The 16,297-nt window shown below is 42.6% G+C and overlaps 1 protein-coding gene across 1 annotated transcript in view; it reads right to left on the reverse strand.

Moving 5' to 3' along the window:
- Positions 1-16,297, reverse strand: part of LOC115148555 (follistatin-related protein 4) — a 224,332-nt gene that overhangs the window by 16,050 nt on the left and 191,985 nt on the right. Inside the window, exons 7-12 of the mRNA XM_029690540.1 lie at positions 12,442-12,608; positions 8,725-8,845; positions 7,510-7,671; positions 3,730-3,864; positions 2,207-2,233; positions 1,140-1,258 (exon numbers count right to left, since the gene is read on the reverse strand). Of these exons, the coding sequence (XP_029546400.1) occupies positions 1,140-1,258; positions 2,207-2,233; positions 3,730-3,864; positions 7,510-7,671; positions 8,725-8,845; positions 12,442-12,608 (731 nt within the window). The remainder of the gene's footprint in view (positions 1-1,139; positions 1,259-2,206; positions 2,234-3,729; positions 3,865-7,509; positions 7,672-8,724; positions 8,846-12,441; positions 12,609-16,297) is intronic.

Consider the following 16,297-nt stretch of genomic DNA (forward strand, 5'->3'; position numbering starts at 1 on the left):
CATCCTTGAGATGTTTCTACAACTTGATTGGAGTCCACCTGTGGTAAATTCAATTAATTGGACATGATTTGGAAAGGCACACACCTGTCTATTTAAGGTCCCACAGTTGACAGTGCATGTCAACTGTGGGACCTTAAACCAAGCCATAAGGTCAAAGGAATTGTCCGTAGAGCTCAGAGACAGGATTTTGTCGAGGCACAGATTTGGGGAAGGGTACCAAAACATTTCTGCAGCACTGAAGGTCCCCAAGAACAGTGGCCTCCAACATTCTTAAATGGAAGAAGTGTGGAACCACCAAGACTCTTACTACAGATGGCCGCTCTTTGCCTGAATGCTAAGCGTCAATTATGGAGGAAACCTGGCACCATCCCTACTGTGAAGCATGGTGGTGGCAGCATTATGCTGTGGGGATGTTTTTCAGCGGCAGGGACTGGGAGTAGTCAGGATCGAGGGAAAGATGAACGTGGCAAAGTACAGAGAGATCCTTGATGAAAACCACCTCCAGAGTGCTCAGGACCTCAGACTGAGACGAAGGTTCACCTTCCAGCAGTACAACGAACCTAAGCACACAGCCAAGACAACGCAGGAGTGGCTTGGGACAAATCTTTGAATGTCCTTGAGTGCCCAGCCAGAGCCCAGACTTGAACCCGATCGAACATCTGACCTGAAAATAGCTGTGCAGCAACGCTCCCCATCCAACCTGAGGATCTGTGGAGAAGAATGGGAGAAACTACCCAAATACAGGTGTGCCAAGTTTGTAGCATCATACCCAAGAAGACTCCAGGCTGTAATCGCTGCCAAAGGTGCTTCAACAAAGTACTGAGTAAAGGGTCTGAATACTTATGTAAATGTGATATTGAATTTTTTATTTAAAAAACTATTTTTGCTTTGTCATTATGGGGTATTGTGTGTAGATTGCTGAGGATTTTTATTTATTTAATACATTTTAGAATACGGATGTAACGTAACAAAATGTGGAAAAAGTCAAGGGGTCTGAATACTTTCCGAATGAACTGCATATCTGTAAGAGTGAGGCTTCTTCCCTCTGGTTTAGTATATATTTAATATCATCTCAAGTCATAAAAAGTCCACAAATACCTGAATCATTAACCTCTAAAACATGTACAGTATGTACTCACATAGCTGGCCATGATCCTCTCGGTGCACTTGATGTGTCTGCGTATCTCACACTCGCTGGGCTGCAGCACCGTGATGCCCTCATCAGAAAACACATAGAACATGTTCCCTACGCTCAACCCTGGGGAGATAGGACATACAAATTGGTTCAGCTAACATTCAAGAGCCTTCCAGAGCCTACACACCCTGTTAGCGACTCCTGAGCTGGTGAATGACTGGCAGTGTTGTCAGCCATTTTGACAGCACGGTCAGTCTCTGTAAACAGCATGTCTAGCGAGTGAATTGTGAGACTGTCTTCACAAAGTTGATAGCCGCTATGAGCGCGAGAACATTTTGCAGGCCAGTTACCTGACCGTAAACAACAGCTGTTAACTCGACAACCGCCATTCATGCTTTGGAAAAGCACATTGTGTGGGGATGGACGGCAGGTTCACATCATATTGAATAACGAGGTGAAATCAACACCTTGAGCGCTGCTGACACAGTCATGACCGTGACGCGAAGGCCAGTGGTACAGTCTGCATCGGGGGGTGCAAATTATTCAAACAGTGGGCCTGTCTCACACTCTCTAAACAGCCAAAAGAGTTTTTCTCATACACACGTTTTGGTTTCACAGCTAGATTATACTGTTCTGAGGAAGAGTTACATGTGCTGAAATGTTGAGGCAGGCCTGTAACAAAACTGTGTGTATATATATTTCCATGGTTAAGTCTTGTGAAATAATGTTTTCAGCAAGAACACATACACACCAATCATCATTCAGGAAGATATAGTCAAATGGAAATTAGAGGAAAATCTATGTGGTGTTTTACAAATGATGTTTTACTCTTGTGGATTTGTGTTCTAAACAAGCATTTCGCTACACCCGCAATAACATATGCTAAACATGTGTATGTGACATATACAATTTGATTTGACATAATGCGTATACACTGCATATAATGAACCTATTCACCCTACAAAACATAGGCATTCAGAAGAATGTTGGTCAATTATAGAAGTTTTTTTTTTTTTTTAAACAGAAAAAAAGACATGGTGAAAAGTGTTATGCAACAGTAGATTTTAGTACCTTCCTCCCGCCACAGTATGTTTGCAACTGCAGCATCACCATCAGAATGACAGAAGAGCGACAGAGAAAGGGAGACAGAGGAGGGAGAGAGAGAGAGAGAGAGAGAGAGAGAGAGAGACCATGTCAAGTCATATCAGAAAAAGTGGGACAGAAACACGTTTAGCAAGAGTGTTTCTTCACAGAGGCAGATATTCTGTATTATCACAACATAAATGTATTCTAGATTTTTGAATTGCATTTGAGACTATCTAAACCCAAAGGCTGTAAAAATGTTTTAGATATATATATACTGTACATACAGATACCATACAATGAATCAGATACAGAGTCACATGACCTGGACTCGAGTCAGAATCGAGTCACAAATATGATGACTTACAACTCGACTTTGACACCAATGACTCGTGACTTAACTTGGACTTGAGCCTTTTGACTCAAACTGACTTGTTACCCTCCCCAAGCCCAAATATTAAAAATTGTGCAGCAGATTACAGTTTGAATCGGACAGCAGCCAATCAAATTGTGCCAGCTGAGAAAAAGTTGCACGTGGCAGTGCAGAGGAACGTCGGTGGGTGAATTCAGACGGAGCCCTTGGAAAGATGATACCCCAAATTATTATTTTCGGATATAAAGACTACGATGTAGTCAACAAAAAACGGATTGCAACTTGCAAAACATGCAGGAAGAAAATTACAGATGGAGGCGCAACAACTTCCAACTTTGTTCGACATTTGAAGCTGCACAAAGAACGAACGGTAAATCGTGGCTAATATAGCCGACAGCTATATATAAATTTGCTAGTGTAGCATGTAGGCTAGCATAACGTTAAATCAATGAGCCTCCACACAGTCAGTCAATGCGGGAACGTGATCATTGCACCCAAGATTGTGCTACAACTGGCCAGGCAGTTGATAACCTAAATCCTGCCTGATGTTACTGCTGTTCCTAAAACCATTGACATACGTTAGCCTACTGTAACCACACACAGAGAGGGTGTGTGTTTGTGTGTGTTAAGGGTTGGGCGATTGTGTACAAGCCTACATCGCCCGATTGCGGCCCTTAGCGATCCTCGATAGTCGATCCCTATGGGGGGGGGGGGGGGGGGGGGGGGGGTCTTTCTCATGGCTACTCATGTATTTCCATGGAAATATAAAGTTTATTTGGAAAGTAAAAAATATATATATTTTTTAAAAGCATTCATGATTTGTGTAAATGTAATATACTGACTATTACTCTTGTTAAAAATATGAAATGGTATTACATTTGGTGAAGAGCACATTATGACTTGTTCAGGACTCGAAACTCAAAGTTTAGGACTTGGGACTTGACTGCTAAGACTTGAGACTTACTTGTGACTTGTGAAACAATGACTTGGTCCCACCTCTGCTTTCTACAGCTTCATATTTTTGGTTAATTGTATGCAGATATTGCAAAATGCTAATTACTGTCTACATTTTCATTGCCAAAATTGGCTTTTGAAAATCCCGGAGGCATTTTTCCATGTTCTACTCTCAGCCACTTACGTGTCTTTCTGGCTGAGTCCTCCACAAACAGAGACGATATGTCCTCGTCCACCCCCACCTCGTTCTTAGCAATGCAGGTGTATGCGCCTGTGTCCTCATAGCGTACACTGCCAATGTGGAGCTCGCTCCCATTCGCTGTGTTAGAGATGAGCAGAAAAGACAAGTGTTAGCTCAGCCCCACGTTCCTACACTGATACACATTTACCTTGGCTGTTTCCTCCTCCCACCTAAAAATGCACACTGTCCTTTCCTAAGTGAATAAACAAAGAGAATCTAAGTAGCCACCTACCTGCGCACCCAACTTCTCGCTAATAGAAGCCACTGACGCCAGGAAACCCTTTTGACGACGTCACAACAACACTTTATCAAAATATACTTTGACTGAACCGTCTCTGTTCTGTTCCCAGAGATCTAGAGTGTCAGGTGAAGGTGATGTATCCCAGGACACAGTGAGTGCTATCATCAGAGGCATCCTCTCTGACTGTACCACGTGTGTGTTTGTGTGTGTGTGTGTGTGTGTGTGTGTGTGTGTGTGTGTGTGTGTGTGTGTGTGTGTGTGTGTGTGTGTGTGTGTGTGTGTGTGTGTGTGTGTGTGTGTGTGTGTGTGTGTGTGTGTGTGTGTGTGTGTGTGTGTGTGTGTGTGTGTGTGTGTGTGTGTGTGTGTGTGTGTGTGTCAGACGTATCAGGTAAAGGTGATGTGTCCCAGGGCACAGTGCTTTCATGAGAGGCAGCAGAGGTATTCCTAGCTCTCTGACACTAGTACTCAGTATTTTTTGGGGATCTAAGGCATGCTCTCACACTCTCACACATCCCTCCCTCCTCATCCTCACACTGCTGCTGTTGCTGCATTGTTGCCTTGATCACAAGGCAATCTTCACAACGCCGCGGAAGGAGTGAAGGACGCCGGTGTCAGACAGCTGCTTTCAACACGCCGTGTCAAAGATCATGTGCCAGTCTCTCTTCCACCTTCCTCCCCTTCATCTCTGCCTCCCTCTTGCTGTCCTCTTTGATCTCCCTCTCTTGAGCTCTCTCCATGTATCTTCTAAATGTGGAGTGGCAGGCAGAGGCAGTGGAGAACTTCTCAGTGCTACACAAGACCTGACTGAGCCATGGCCTGAGACTAAAACCCTGGACTAATATAAACAAACTTCCACAGGAATGCACAGATAATGCAATATACATTTTCTTAACTAGGCAAGTCAGTTAAGAATAAATTCTTATTTTCAATGACAGCCTAGGAACAGTGGGTTAACTGTCTTGTTCAGGTGCAGAACAACAGATTTTTACCTTATCAGCTCAGGGATTTGAACTTGCAACCTTTTGGTTAACTAGTCCAACGCTCTAACCACTAGGCTACATGCCACCCCATTTAGATCAATGTAGATAACAAAAGTTATACCACCTTAAAAACAGTCATTTATGTTACACTATACCTCATGTTAGTGAAATGCACAGTTAAATGGATGATGTTTTTACAGTAGTTTGTGTTCAAATTCACTTTTCTATCTACTCTTTAGGGAGGAGAAACGTAATGATGTAAAGTGTGGGCCTCCCGACATTAAAAACCAGACACGGTCGTAATTGCCTGTTATCCATAATTATGCCTTGATCAATTTTAATGCATAACCACTCAATTAATAATTCTCCTATAGTTAGGCATTGATTTCTCACTTAAAATGTTGTTTTTGTGTTGAATTAATAACAAGGGAATAGAGATATTATACTGTGATTTCAGACTTGTAGAACTGTGTGGCGCCAGAGGGTAAATGGAAGGTTTCAGTGTGGTGAAATGTTGAGAATATGTCAGATAGAACATATACAGAGCTGATATATATATCAATATTCCAAAAGACAGGGGATAATGTTGGTTCTACACAATGCATTTCTATCTGATTTCAGCAGTGTTATGCCTTCCTAAATAGCCCCCACGCAGCTGTCCATTCAGCACCATCAGTAGCACTATGCAGTCATGAACCTTGGAGAGCACCTATTCTTAACAGCTGAGCCTCTTGAACACTCCCATTGTAAATGGGGGGGATCCTGGCAGCATAGCTAGGCAGTTTATCGACAAAAGCTATGTCAAAAAAAAAAAAAAAAAAAAAAATTGTGACGTCTAATGGAAACAGCAGCTATAGGAGAAATGTTTTGTAAAGATCAACAACATTTTTATCAGTTCAGTAAGGGGTGGATTTTTCTTTTGTCTAACTTTTATTTTGTCTAACTTTCTTTATTGCGACAAATGATGGAAACAGTGCTTTTCGAATAAATGATGATTGCTGAATAATCCTGAAGGGACGCAGGGCACGTGAACCTCCACTCCAAATTTGTTTCTAAATGCCTACTGCTCGTTAAATCTACTGTTCAACTATAAAAAGAAAAAAGTTTCTTTGCAGAATCATTATCCTGACTTTCAAGAATGCCTGAATTGCTTCGCCTTGCTTTTCTGGTTGGCTGGATGCAAATTTCACCATCCAATTATTGTAGATCTACAGGAGTGCAAGGTTCACCATGGCACGGACCGTGGTGGTACGTTGGCACATGAGAATTATTACAACATGGCAAATATCAGTAAAATCTTGCATTCTATCAATTTTGGCTTTTGCAGGCTACCTGATACATGAAACAGATAGGTGGGAGGGCATACAGTCTGTCGTCAATTTATTAACGCGGAATTTACCTAAACTAATGAAGGAAATACTTCAACCACTTCATTTTTATTTCACATTCTAGATTTTTGGGATGTCATTAGCTCCAGCTGTTTTTATCGACACAAACGCACCGCAGCAGTCAATTGTCGCATCTATTTTCTATGCAAACCTAAATGTCAACAAAAAAAATCACTTGACAACTTAATGGGAACATAGCTAATGAGGACTGTAGCCTCACCTTTATAATGGCAAGAAAGATTGTGAGCTCTAACATTAGCCTCTGAGTTTGAAATCTATTCACTGATGCAATGTTGAAAAAATTCATGGCAAATGTGTAAAGAGTGTCACTCTCTAAAACCACCGTATTCTGCAGACTAAGGTTTGAGCACTCTGTTAAACCTTTACTAGATATAAGAGTATCATCAGATCTATCCCAAATAACAATTAAATCAACATCCTAGAATCCAGCTTCACGGATTTGCCAACTCTAAACTGAGCTGTGAGAGTTGACAGATCCGTGAAGCTGGATTGCAGGATGTTAATGTATGGATGAAGCTTTCAGAACCTCCCTTGTTTAAGCTTGCATCTGAAGCCTGAAAACAGGCTATTATCACAGGTAATGACCCACACACAGCCTATAAACTGGCATCTAACGAGGGTTACTCCATAAAAGACGCTCACTTCTGTCCCCTCGGAAATTGAAACTTCCGTTTAACTCCCCCACGTGGCTGGCTGCCGTAGGTTTCATTTTCACACACTGTTGTTCCATCTATTTCTTTCATCTTCTAGGAATGGATATTTACTCTTCTAAAATCAGTGGCCTAAGCAATCAACCGACAAAATAACAATAGTCAAAACGGTCACCATAAGCTTAGATTTGGCAACACAGAAGGGTGTGACACAGATTGGCATCTAGTATAGCAACACCTCCATGGTTCCCTGCATAATAGTGTGTCTGGTAAACAGCAGCTGCTATGACGGTAATAACAGGGTGCGTCTCAATTGGCACCCTGACCCTTATATGTTACCTATGGGCCCTAGTCAAAAGTAGTTCTCTATATAGGCAATAGGGTGTCATTTGGGATGCACTCAGTCTTGCCAGTGTGGGCAGCAAGGCAGCCTGGTGCCTTACCGATGAGGGAGAGCTGCTTGGAGGGTCTAGGCTGCAGGTCCATGCCGTTCTTCAGCCACAGGATCGTAGGGTCTGGGATGCCGTCGGCGTGGCAGTGCAGGCTGGCAGACACACCAGGCTCCTGTGCCTGTGTCTCTGGGTAGACCAGGATCACTGGGGGAACTGGATACACAGAAACACGCACACATGCACAGACACACACATGCAAAGAGAGAGACACACGCACACAGCCACAAGAGAGAGGAGTCAGGGAGGAACACTTACAATGAAACATTGATAGGAGTGGCAGGATGGTATAGAAACACACACACACCAGGCACATTGGGCACACCGGGCAGAAAGGATTTTGTTTCACACCAGTACCACACGCATAGCTACATGCACTGCATTACAACATAGTCCAGCATGAGAGATGTTTATAAGAGACATGTTTACATGTTTATAAGACCAAATAAGATCACAATTGAAATACATGGTAACTGTCTTCCAAGATAACCTGCCTTCCAGGAAGAAAACTTTTCTCTCCGTCTTCAGCTGAAGCCAGGTCTTAGATGCAGCTGTATCGTTTTTCAATTAGCCTAAATCCTGCCGTACAACACAACACAATCACGCCTATTGTCCCTGTTAATTGAAAATCATTTCAGGCTATTTTTCTCTATTCATATCTGCGCATGCAATGAATCAAAGCTCTGAGGATGGCGATTATTATCTTTGATTTGATACGGTACAGACGGCTCTCCCAAGGTCTTCAATGAAGAGGCAGGCCCGGTAATCACACGTCATCTCAGCGGGAAAAAGACTTATGCAAATGAGTTTGTCGAGCAGTGTGCTTTGATAAATGTCTGCAGCATCTGCGCTGCTTGCTGCTGGCTAGTTGGTGTACTGTAGCTAAAACGGTTTACATGCTCAGGGTGGAATCAATTGAGTATGGTGAATAGAACGCCATGGTTACAGGCTTAATTTGCTTTCTATGATAGAATGTTGGACATGTTGGAATCAATGCCATGTTTGGTGCTGTGAATGCTGTTGCTTCTAACTTTATCAAAATATTTGTTATCTATTCAACAAAAAAAAGGAACGTAAAATTGAAAGCAGCAATGATCGCAAACTGCAACTATTACACGTTTTGTCAGGGCAACATCCTGGTGACCACGTGCCAAACTAAAATCGGACCATGAAAGGACAGTGAAATGTCAAGTATGTGCCATTACTAACCATTCACCTGCAGTACATGGGTCTGGTAGAGCTCTTCATATCCATACGCATGACAGCTGTAGTTCCCCATATGAATGGTTGTCACCTTGGTGATGTAGAGGGAGCCGTCATCACCAAAGTCCTATTGGGAGAAGAGGAAGGTGGCAGTGGAGGATGGTGAGGAAGGGAATAAGGGAGGGGAGTGAGGTGAGGGGGGGAAGAAAAGTTGGGGACGGATGGAGGGAGGGGGAAGGGAGGGCACACAACAGGGGAGCATGGAGTGATGGGAAGCATATTAGACAATGAATCAACGCGGTCCCTGGGTGTTGGGAGGGGCGTGGGGATTTGAGCCCCGTCGTCACGCTCACTCAGTCTGATAAATAGGAAGGGTTAAAAATACAAAGAACATTAGTGTGATTAATGGAGCCAGTTGTTGTTTTTCCGGATGCACAACTCACCTGGGGTTTTAGCAGGGGCTTAGGGAGGATTAAGAAACTAAATAGTGGTGTCCCGTATGTGGCGGACAGACTGTGTGCAAAGCTACCTACCTGGAAACACATCTCTCTCTGAACACAGACTAAAGCCTTGGAGTTTCTTACCACAAGCTATTGTCCCACTACGTGATTTTAGATAGAACATTTTGCTTCTCTCTTAGCTAACGAGGTGGGAGTGGATGAGGACATATCATCTCTAGCAATGCTTTTAGGTGAGGAAAGGCAGAGGAAATACTTAGGACAGACTTTGTAGAACATAGCAAAACAGTAGAAACTGCTTTAGAAATGAATTACTGTATAGTACAGCACCTGTAGATCAAAGGAGGTTGGTGGCACCTTAATTGGGGAGGGCGTACTCATGGAAAAAGCTGGAGCGGAGTGAGTGGAACGGTATCAAATACATCGAACACCTGGTTTCCATGTGTTTCATGCCATTCCATTTGCTTCGTTCCGGCCATTATTATGAGCCATCCTCCCCTCAGCAGCCTCCCTCTGTGAGGTAGATATTAAACCGTTTCTATAGTATGTAGCCCTATAGGGCATATACTTAAATGTGTAATGGTGATTCTCATTATGTTGTCCAGTACAGGTTTATTTGAGATGCTTTTAATTAGCAAGATATGGTTGTACAGTATGCGGGTGGACCTGAGACTATAAATGCAAATACAATCCTCTCAAAGTGAAATTAAACAAGAGATGCCGAACACCTTGTTCACACTGCCATTTGGGTCTCAAATGATGGACCTCGTAGAAGGAAATGTGTTATAATAAAAGATTTCAATATTTAAGACAGTGGGCGGAATGGCTTTACACATAGTTAGTTAGTTCCGCCTTAGTTTGTAAAGAAGCTAAATATTGTCTGATAAATGTTTCCTTTTGCTTTGTCTTTGAAACGCAAAACCAACCCCGATGCTTCCTTCTATCTCCCCTTCCCCTTTACAATACACACTAATAGTTGTCCATTGTAGCCATAATATCGTTTGTGGATTTTTCACAGCATTCCCAAACGGGCAAGTTTGACATGCTAATTAACATGTGTTATAGCATAGTTGTTTGAATAGAGAAAACGCACTACTTAATTTCATTGCTGAATTATTCCCTTGTGTTTCAGTGAAGGTTGGTCTGTCTGGAACTACTGGAGGCGATGAGTGAAACAAATTGTTTTCTTTCTCTGCAGTACATAGGCTGCTATGACACAGGCAGTCCAATTCTTATCCTTTTCCACAAATTATTTGACCAATCAGATCAGCTGAGCTCTTTTGCCAATAATTGGCCACAAGATCAGAACTGCGCAGCCTGTGTAAACGCAGCCTGTGTAAACGCAGCCGTATGGTGCCGCCCTCTCCTTGAAGGCAATCAAACCAGAGGGGAACAGATTTTATCTTTCCCAAAACACAACGCAATTACTTTGGAGAAAAGTAGCCATTCAATATGTAAAATGTCCCATTTACTAGTGGGAGAGAGCGAGAGAGAGACAGAGAAAGAATAATACTGCTCTACCTTTACGCTGTAGCAGAGTGCAGACAAATGGGTCTGATTCCAGCATGGGCAAATTGCCACTCAGCCAGCGAAACGTTTCATATGTCAGAGTGCCTTTTGGGTTGGAATTTCAATCACAACTAAATGTAATATTTGTTTATTGATTGCAAAATGAGATCATTTTCATAGTAAAACAGAACAACTCAGTTGGCCTGTAAATGAATCTACTTTACGCTGACCTGAAGCGACAAATCACACACACGGTAACCCAACATAGCAGGCGTAGAAAGACGCCTGAACTGAGTTCCCACTTCTGTTTTTCAGGGGAAACAGAAGTTGGGTTGAAAATACTGGATCCCTGAAGAGCGGCAACATCCGCTTTCTGCCAACGCCACTAAAGGTGCACACACGGAGACCAAAGGCCTTCAGTAAGTATGCATTATTTCCTTTGTTCTTAATTAAAATGCACCGGAAGTCCACAATAGGAGGTAACTGTTCCCTTGCAGACTGTATGCATTATAAGAGCATAAAGCTGCCTAAGAATTACATGGGAACACATGATGCGGAGTGGCACTTTGCTTATTGTGCACACCTGCATGTTCTTGCACATCAGACATTACTTTGTGAACATGAAGGCATGAAAAATAACCTCAAAGTAATAGCTATTAGTGGTAACTGACAACTGTAATTATCGTCACACACTTTTTACCACTGAAAACCCTAACTCCATGGCAACAGTAGCAGTAGCATGTTGCACAGAGGACCTTTTTTTCTCTCTCACTTCCTTGTCCTCCCCGTGACACCGCCTATACACATGCCAGTTGACCTGCATGTCATTGTTTATTGTATCTCCGAGGCAACATATAACAAGGCAAATTCGTTAACATGCAAATAGAGAATTCTAAATCAGCTGGTGGATTAACAGAGTCCCCCACTGTCAGCTGTGCAGGTGAGCTAAACAACTCGCCGGCGCCGCCACTCCATAGTTCATTAACCGCATGTAGCCAATTCCCATGCTATGCTATGTTTGGATTTGCTCATATTTATTTTGAACATGGTTTGTGCTCTTTCAGATCAGCACGACGCCTGGCAGAGTGCCAATGAGACCCACATGCTACTGAGACCCAAATCATTACATAATTTCTAATTCGAATAAATGATAGCTAACAAGTGATGAAAAACACAGACCTGTTTTTAATTGGAAATGAAGAAAAAAAACAAGCTGGGAAAATAAGATGAATTAATGGCGTTAATGGGAATTAGCATTTCTCATTTATTTTCCGTGAACCTTTATCTAACGTTATTGATTATTCTTTGATTTCTTTCAACGTGAAGAGCCCCTGTTGAGACACATTCTGAGGATAATCAAATATTAACCAACGTTCCAATTATAAAAAGTTTTTTCTAAAAACCCGCCACATCAAAGTTTACAATGTTGGACACTGGTTCACCTTGTTTCACCTTGAAAAGCCCATGAAGTTGAAAGACACTCTTACTCATATCTACAGTTTCAGAGTGAAAGCCTATGCACTTTTGGGCTGTAGGACTAACCTGTTTCAACCCTGCTCCCTTGGACTCTGGCTCATACTAGCATGACTTAATTCATGTCAAAACATGATTTTTTACAAGGTCCTATAACTTTCCATAAATTCCCTGGTTCCAGAAATCCTGGCTGGAGACTATTGGATTTCCTGCTTATTCCCTTCTTATTCTGGGAATCCTCCAACCAAGATGACTGAAACCCTCTGACTCAGCCAATACTCACATTGATGTCCTCCAGGTCCAGGAAGTTGAGTATGATCCCATTCCTCTTCCAGATGATTGGTGGCCGCAGCGTTCCCTGGATGGCACAAGACAGCACGGTGCTGAGGCCCACTGTTACCGTGGAGACACTCACTCTCTGGTCCGCAGCCAGGCTCAGCTGAACAACCTCTGTTGTCAGGGTGGGGCGAAGAGGGAGAGAGATAGAGAGAGCGAAAGAGACATACAGTTGGGGAGTGAGAGAGAGGAGAGAGAGGGGGAGAGAGAAATAGAGAAATTGGGGGTGAGAGAGAGAAGAGAGAGAGAGAGAGAGAGAGAAAGAAAGAAAGAAAGATAGAAAGAAAGAAAAAAGAAAGAAAGACCAATAAAAGAGATAAGCTGGTGGAACTGAACCAAAGACAGACTTTATTCATCACATCACAGAACACACAGTAGGGGATACAAACACAGCTGTGTGAGAGAGAACTGTGTCTAATCTGAGGACAAGAGCAGGACATTGTGGAAGTATAATTTCTCTCATTAAGGAAGATTTACATTCAGCTGACTAGCAAGTCCAATTTGTTTCACCTTTAAGGAAAATCAAGAAGCACTGTTCCAGAGTGTCCCCAGGGCCCATATACAGGAAGGATGAGAGAGGGATGGAACAATGAGGGATGACAGGTAAGAACGTAATAAATACACTAAATGTACAAAACATTAGGAACACCTTCTCTTTCCATGACATAGACTGACCAGGTGATTCCAGGTGAAAACTATGATCTCTTATTGATGTCACTTGTTAAATCCACTTCAATTAGTGTAGATGAAGGGGAGGAGACAAGTTAAATCATTTTTTAAGCCTTGAGACAACTGAGACACGGATTGTGTATGTATGCCATTCAGAGGGTGAATGGACAGTCAAAAGATTTAAGTGCATTTGAACGGGGTTGGGTAGTAGGTGCCAGGTGCACCGGTTTGAGTGTGTCAAGAACTGCAACGCTGCTGGGTTTTTCCACACTCAACAGTTTCTTGTGTGTATCAAGAATGGTCCACCACCCAAAGGACATCCAGCCAACCTGACACAACTGTGGGAAGCATTGGAGTCAACATGGGCCAGCATCCCTGTGGAACGCTTTCGACACCTTGTAGAGTCCATACCCAGACAAATTGAGGCTGTTCTGAGGGCAAAAGGGGTTGCAACTCAAAATTAGCAAGGTGTTCCTAATGTTTTGTACACTCAGTGTATGTCTGAATGGCCCTGGATCAAAATTGGTTGGGGTCTTTAGGAAGAGTATAATTCATTCAATAAACAAAGATTCCCAGACACCTGACAGAAATCTAAATAGAGCCGACCATGCATGAACTCCTGAGCAAATCCCTGTTCCCTTCCCACTCTGAAATGGATTGGATGGAAACAGTTGGCTCTCCTCCCCCGTGTGACCTATATGAAATTACAATGTGCCAGCCTCTCCTGCTGGTCTATACTTTCCTTACAGTCGGTATTGCTACAGTACATGACTAGAACAAACACTACTGGATATGTAGGTGAATCCAATCGTGATCAAATCCAGGTGATAAAAATAAATAGGTTTGACAGGTTTGAGACACACAATATTGCTTCCTCTAGTTGACTCACCCTAGTTCATGTTCAGACTATAATACCTTGCATTTAGAAGGAGCTTGGCGAAGAGCTGCTCTGCTACGCTAGTACATACTTGTGACAAATCTCCCCTGCTTTTCTCGCAGAATCAATTCACGATGTTCTGATCCACCTCTTATAAAGGCTTATGTAAACCCTATTCATCAGGCTCTGAAAGCAGAGAGCAAGCGGAGCCCAAACACAAACTGCTTGAGAGGGAAACATTTACTGTTGCCATCTAATGATATCATTTAGTCAAGAACTACTTAGATTGCTACATTGCTTGCTGTTCCTTCGTTCAGTTACAAAACATACCAAAAGAGGTGAAACACTGAATTTATAGTAAAATAACCAAGGGTTACTTATTGGATTGGTGAGAATAGGAGAGCAGGTCTAATAGTGTGCCTTTTGGGGGCCCTAAGTGTGTCACGCCCTGACCTGAGAGAGACGGTTTATTTCTCTATTTTGTTAGGTCAGGGTGTGGGGTGGGCATTCTATGTTTTTGTATTTCTTTGTTTTGGGCTGAGTATGGTTCCTAATTAGAGGCAGCTGTCTATCGTTGTCTCTGATTAGGAATCATACTTAGGCAGCCTTTTCCCCACCTGTTTTTGTGGGTTATTATTATTTCTGTGCGTGTTGTGTGTTCGCCACAGTTGCGTTACGTTTCTTTCTGTTTACCTGTTTATTGGTTTGGTTCGGTTTTCTTCAAATAAAGATGTGGAATTACCGGCACGCTGCGCCTTGGCTCATATATGACAGGGAATTTGAAGATAGAGAACGTAACAAAGTGAGATAGACGTCTTAACGTTTATTTTCTGCAATTCTACACATTTTGCCATGGGGTGTAAAGAAAATGTTGCAGGTTTTCTGCAAATCTATACATGTTGCCATGGGGCAGAGAGAAAGCATGTGCAGTTCTACAGCACATTTCATGCAATTCTACCCATTTTGCCATGGAATGGTGAGAAAATGTTGCAGTTTCAATGCAAATTCCCTAATGACTTATGCCATGTTAATATGATATCTGAGTGAGAGTGACTAACAAAACCAATGGTGCCTCCTGGAGGTCAGGGCCCCTGGGCACATGCCCTGCATGCGCGGTCGGTATTTGACCGTGATTAGGCAGAATGCAAGTTTAGATAACTGGCTAGACTAACTCCCAATCTAAAAAGTGTTAGCTGACATGGCTAATTGAGTGACTGTCAGTGACTGACATATCAAGAGTAAAACATTTCTAAATTGTACCTATTATTTATTCTACTATTCTTACTCTCAATTTTAAGTTGAGGACCCCGACTGAGTTCCAAAATAAAACAATATTTGTTTTTTTGTTAGGACACGTTGCCACGTCCAGGTAGGGTTTAATCTACCCCACAGTAATTGGGGTGACATGGTGGGCTATGAGATGTAGGCCAATGCAGAGCAGAGTACATTGATTTGACATGGCTGGCTAGGGAGCCTACTCCTCACTACAACTGGTCTGTCATGTACACTGCATACCTTAATGTTACTGGTATCACAATATGCAGAAAGAAGGATTGTGCAAATGACTGAGTAGTCAGTTTCCCTTTTTGTTCTCAGATGTTACATGTACAGTATATGAGTAGAGAGTAAAGTTGTTGAAAAGGACATATTCATTTGCAGGGTCTTGAGAGATGTCTCTAAACCGAAAGCAAAACTGAAGTGAAGAGGAAATCCGTCAACTCTTGAAGGACAGTGAAGATTGATAAAGCGGATGGATCATTGTTAAAACCAACACATTTCAGCCTTCCAAATTCAGCCATGATATATACACTTTGACACATAAGCGGAATCAAATGTAAAATTCAGAGTGCACTAAGATGGAGGTTATTGTATTGACAAAGCAGAGTCAACCTGGCAACTTTTCAAACCCACTCCGTCTAGAAATTCAGCCTACACTGTTTTGTCTGGCACAAAAGCAATACAAAGAAAACACCCACACAAAAATGTCCTCCATGTTAGAACAGTGGTGGTTTCATCTTTTGTTGGCTCTGAGCAATTCGATGTGAAATAAATCCTGATGCCAAATGGAGATTTTGACTCCAGCTTTGGAGATTGTTGTTCCCTAAGGAGAAGCCTCTCTCCGTCCAATTTTTTACCAGCAGACTACACAGGCAAAAGCCTCGTCTTCTGAAGAGCAGAGCATGTGTGACAAAGGCAGACAAATTACATATCCACTGGCCATGCCTGCACGGTTCTCCCTGCTGGAAAGGCTTGACAT

The sequence above is a fragment of the Salmo trutta genome, chromosome 15 (genome assembly GCF_901001165.1).
Source record: "Salmo trutta chromosome 15, fSalTru1.1, whole genome shotgun sequence".
Classification (NCBI taxonomy): domain Eukaryota; kingdom Metazoa; phylum Chordata; class Actinopteri; order Salmoniformes; family Salmonidae; genus Salmo; species Salmo trutta.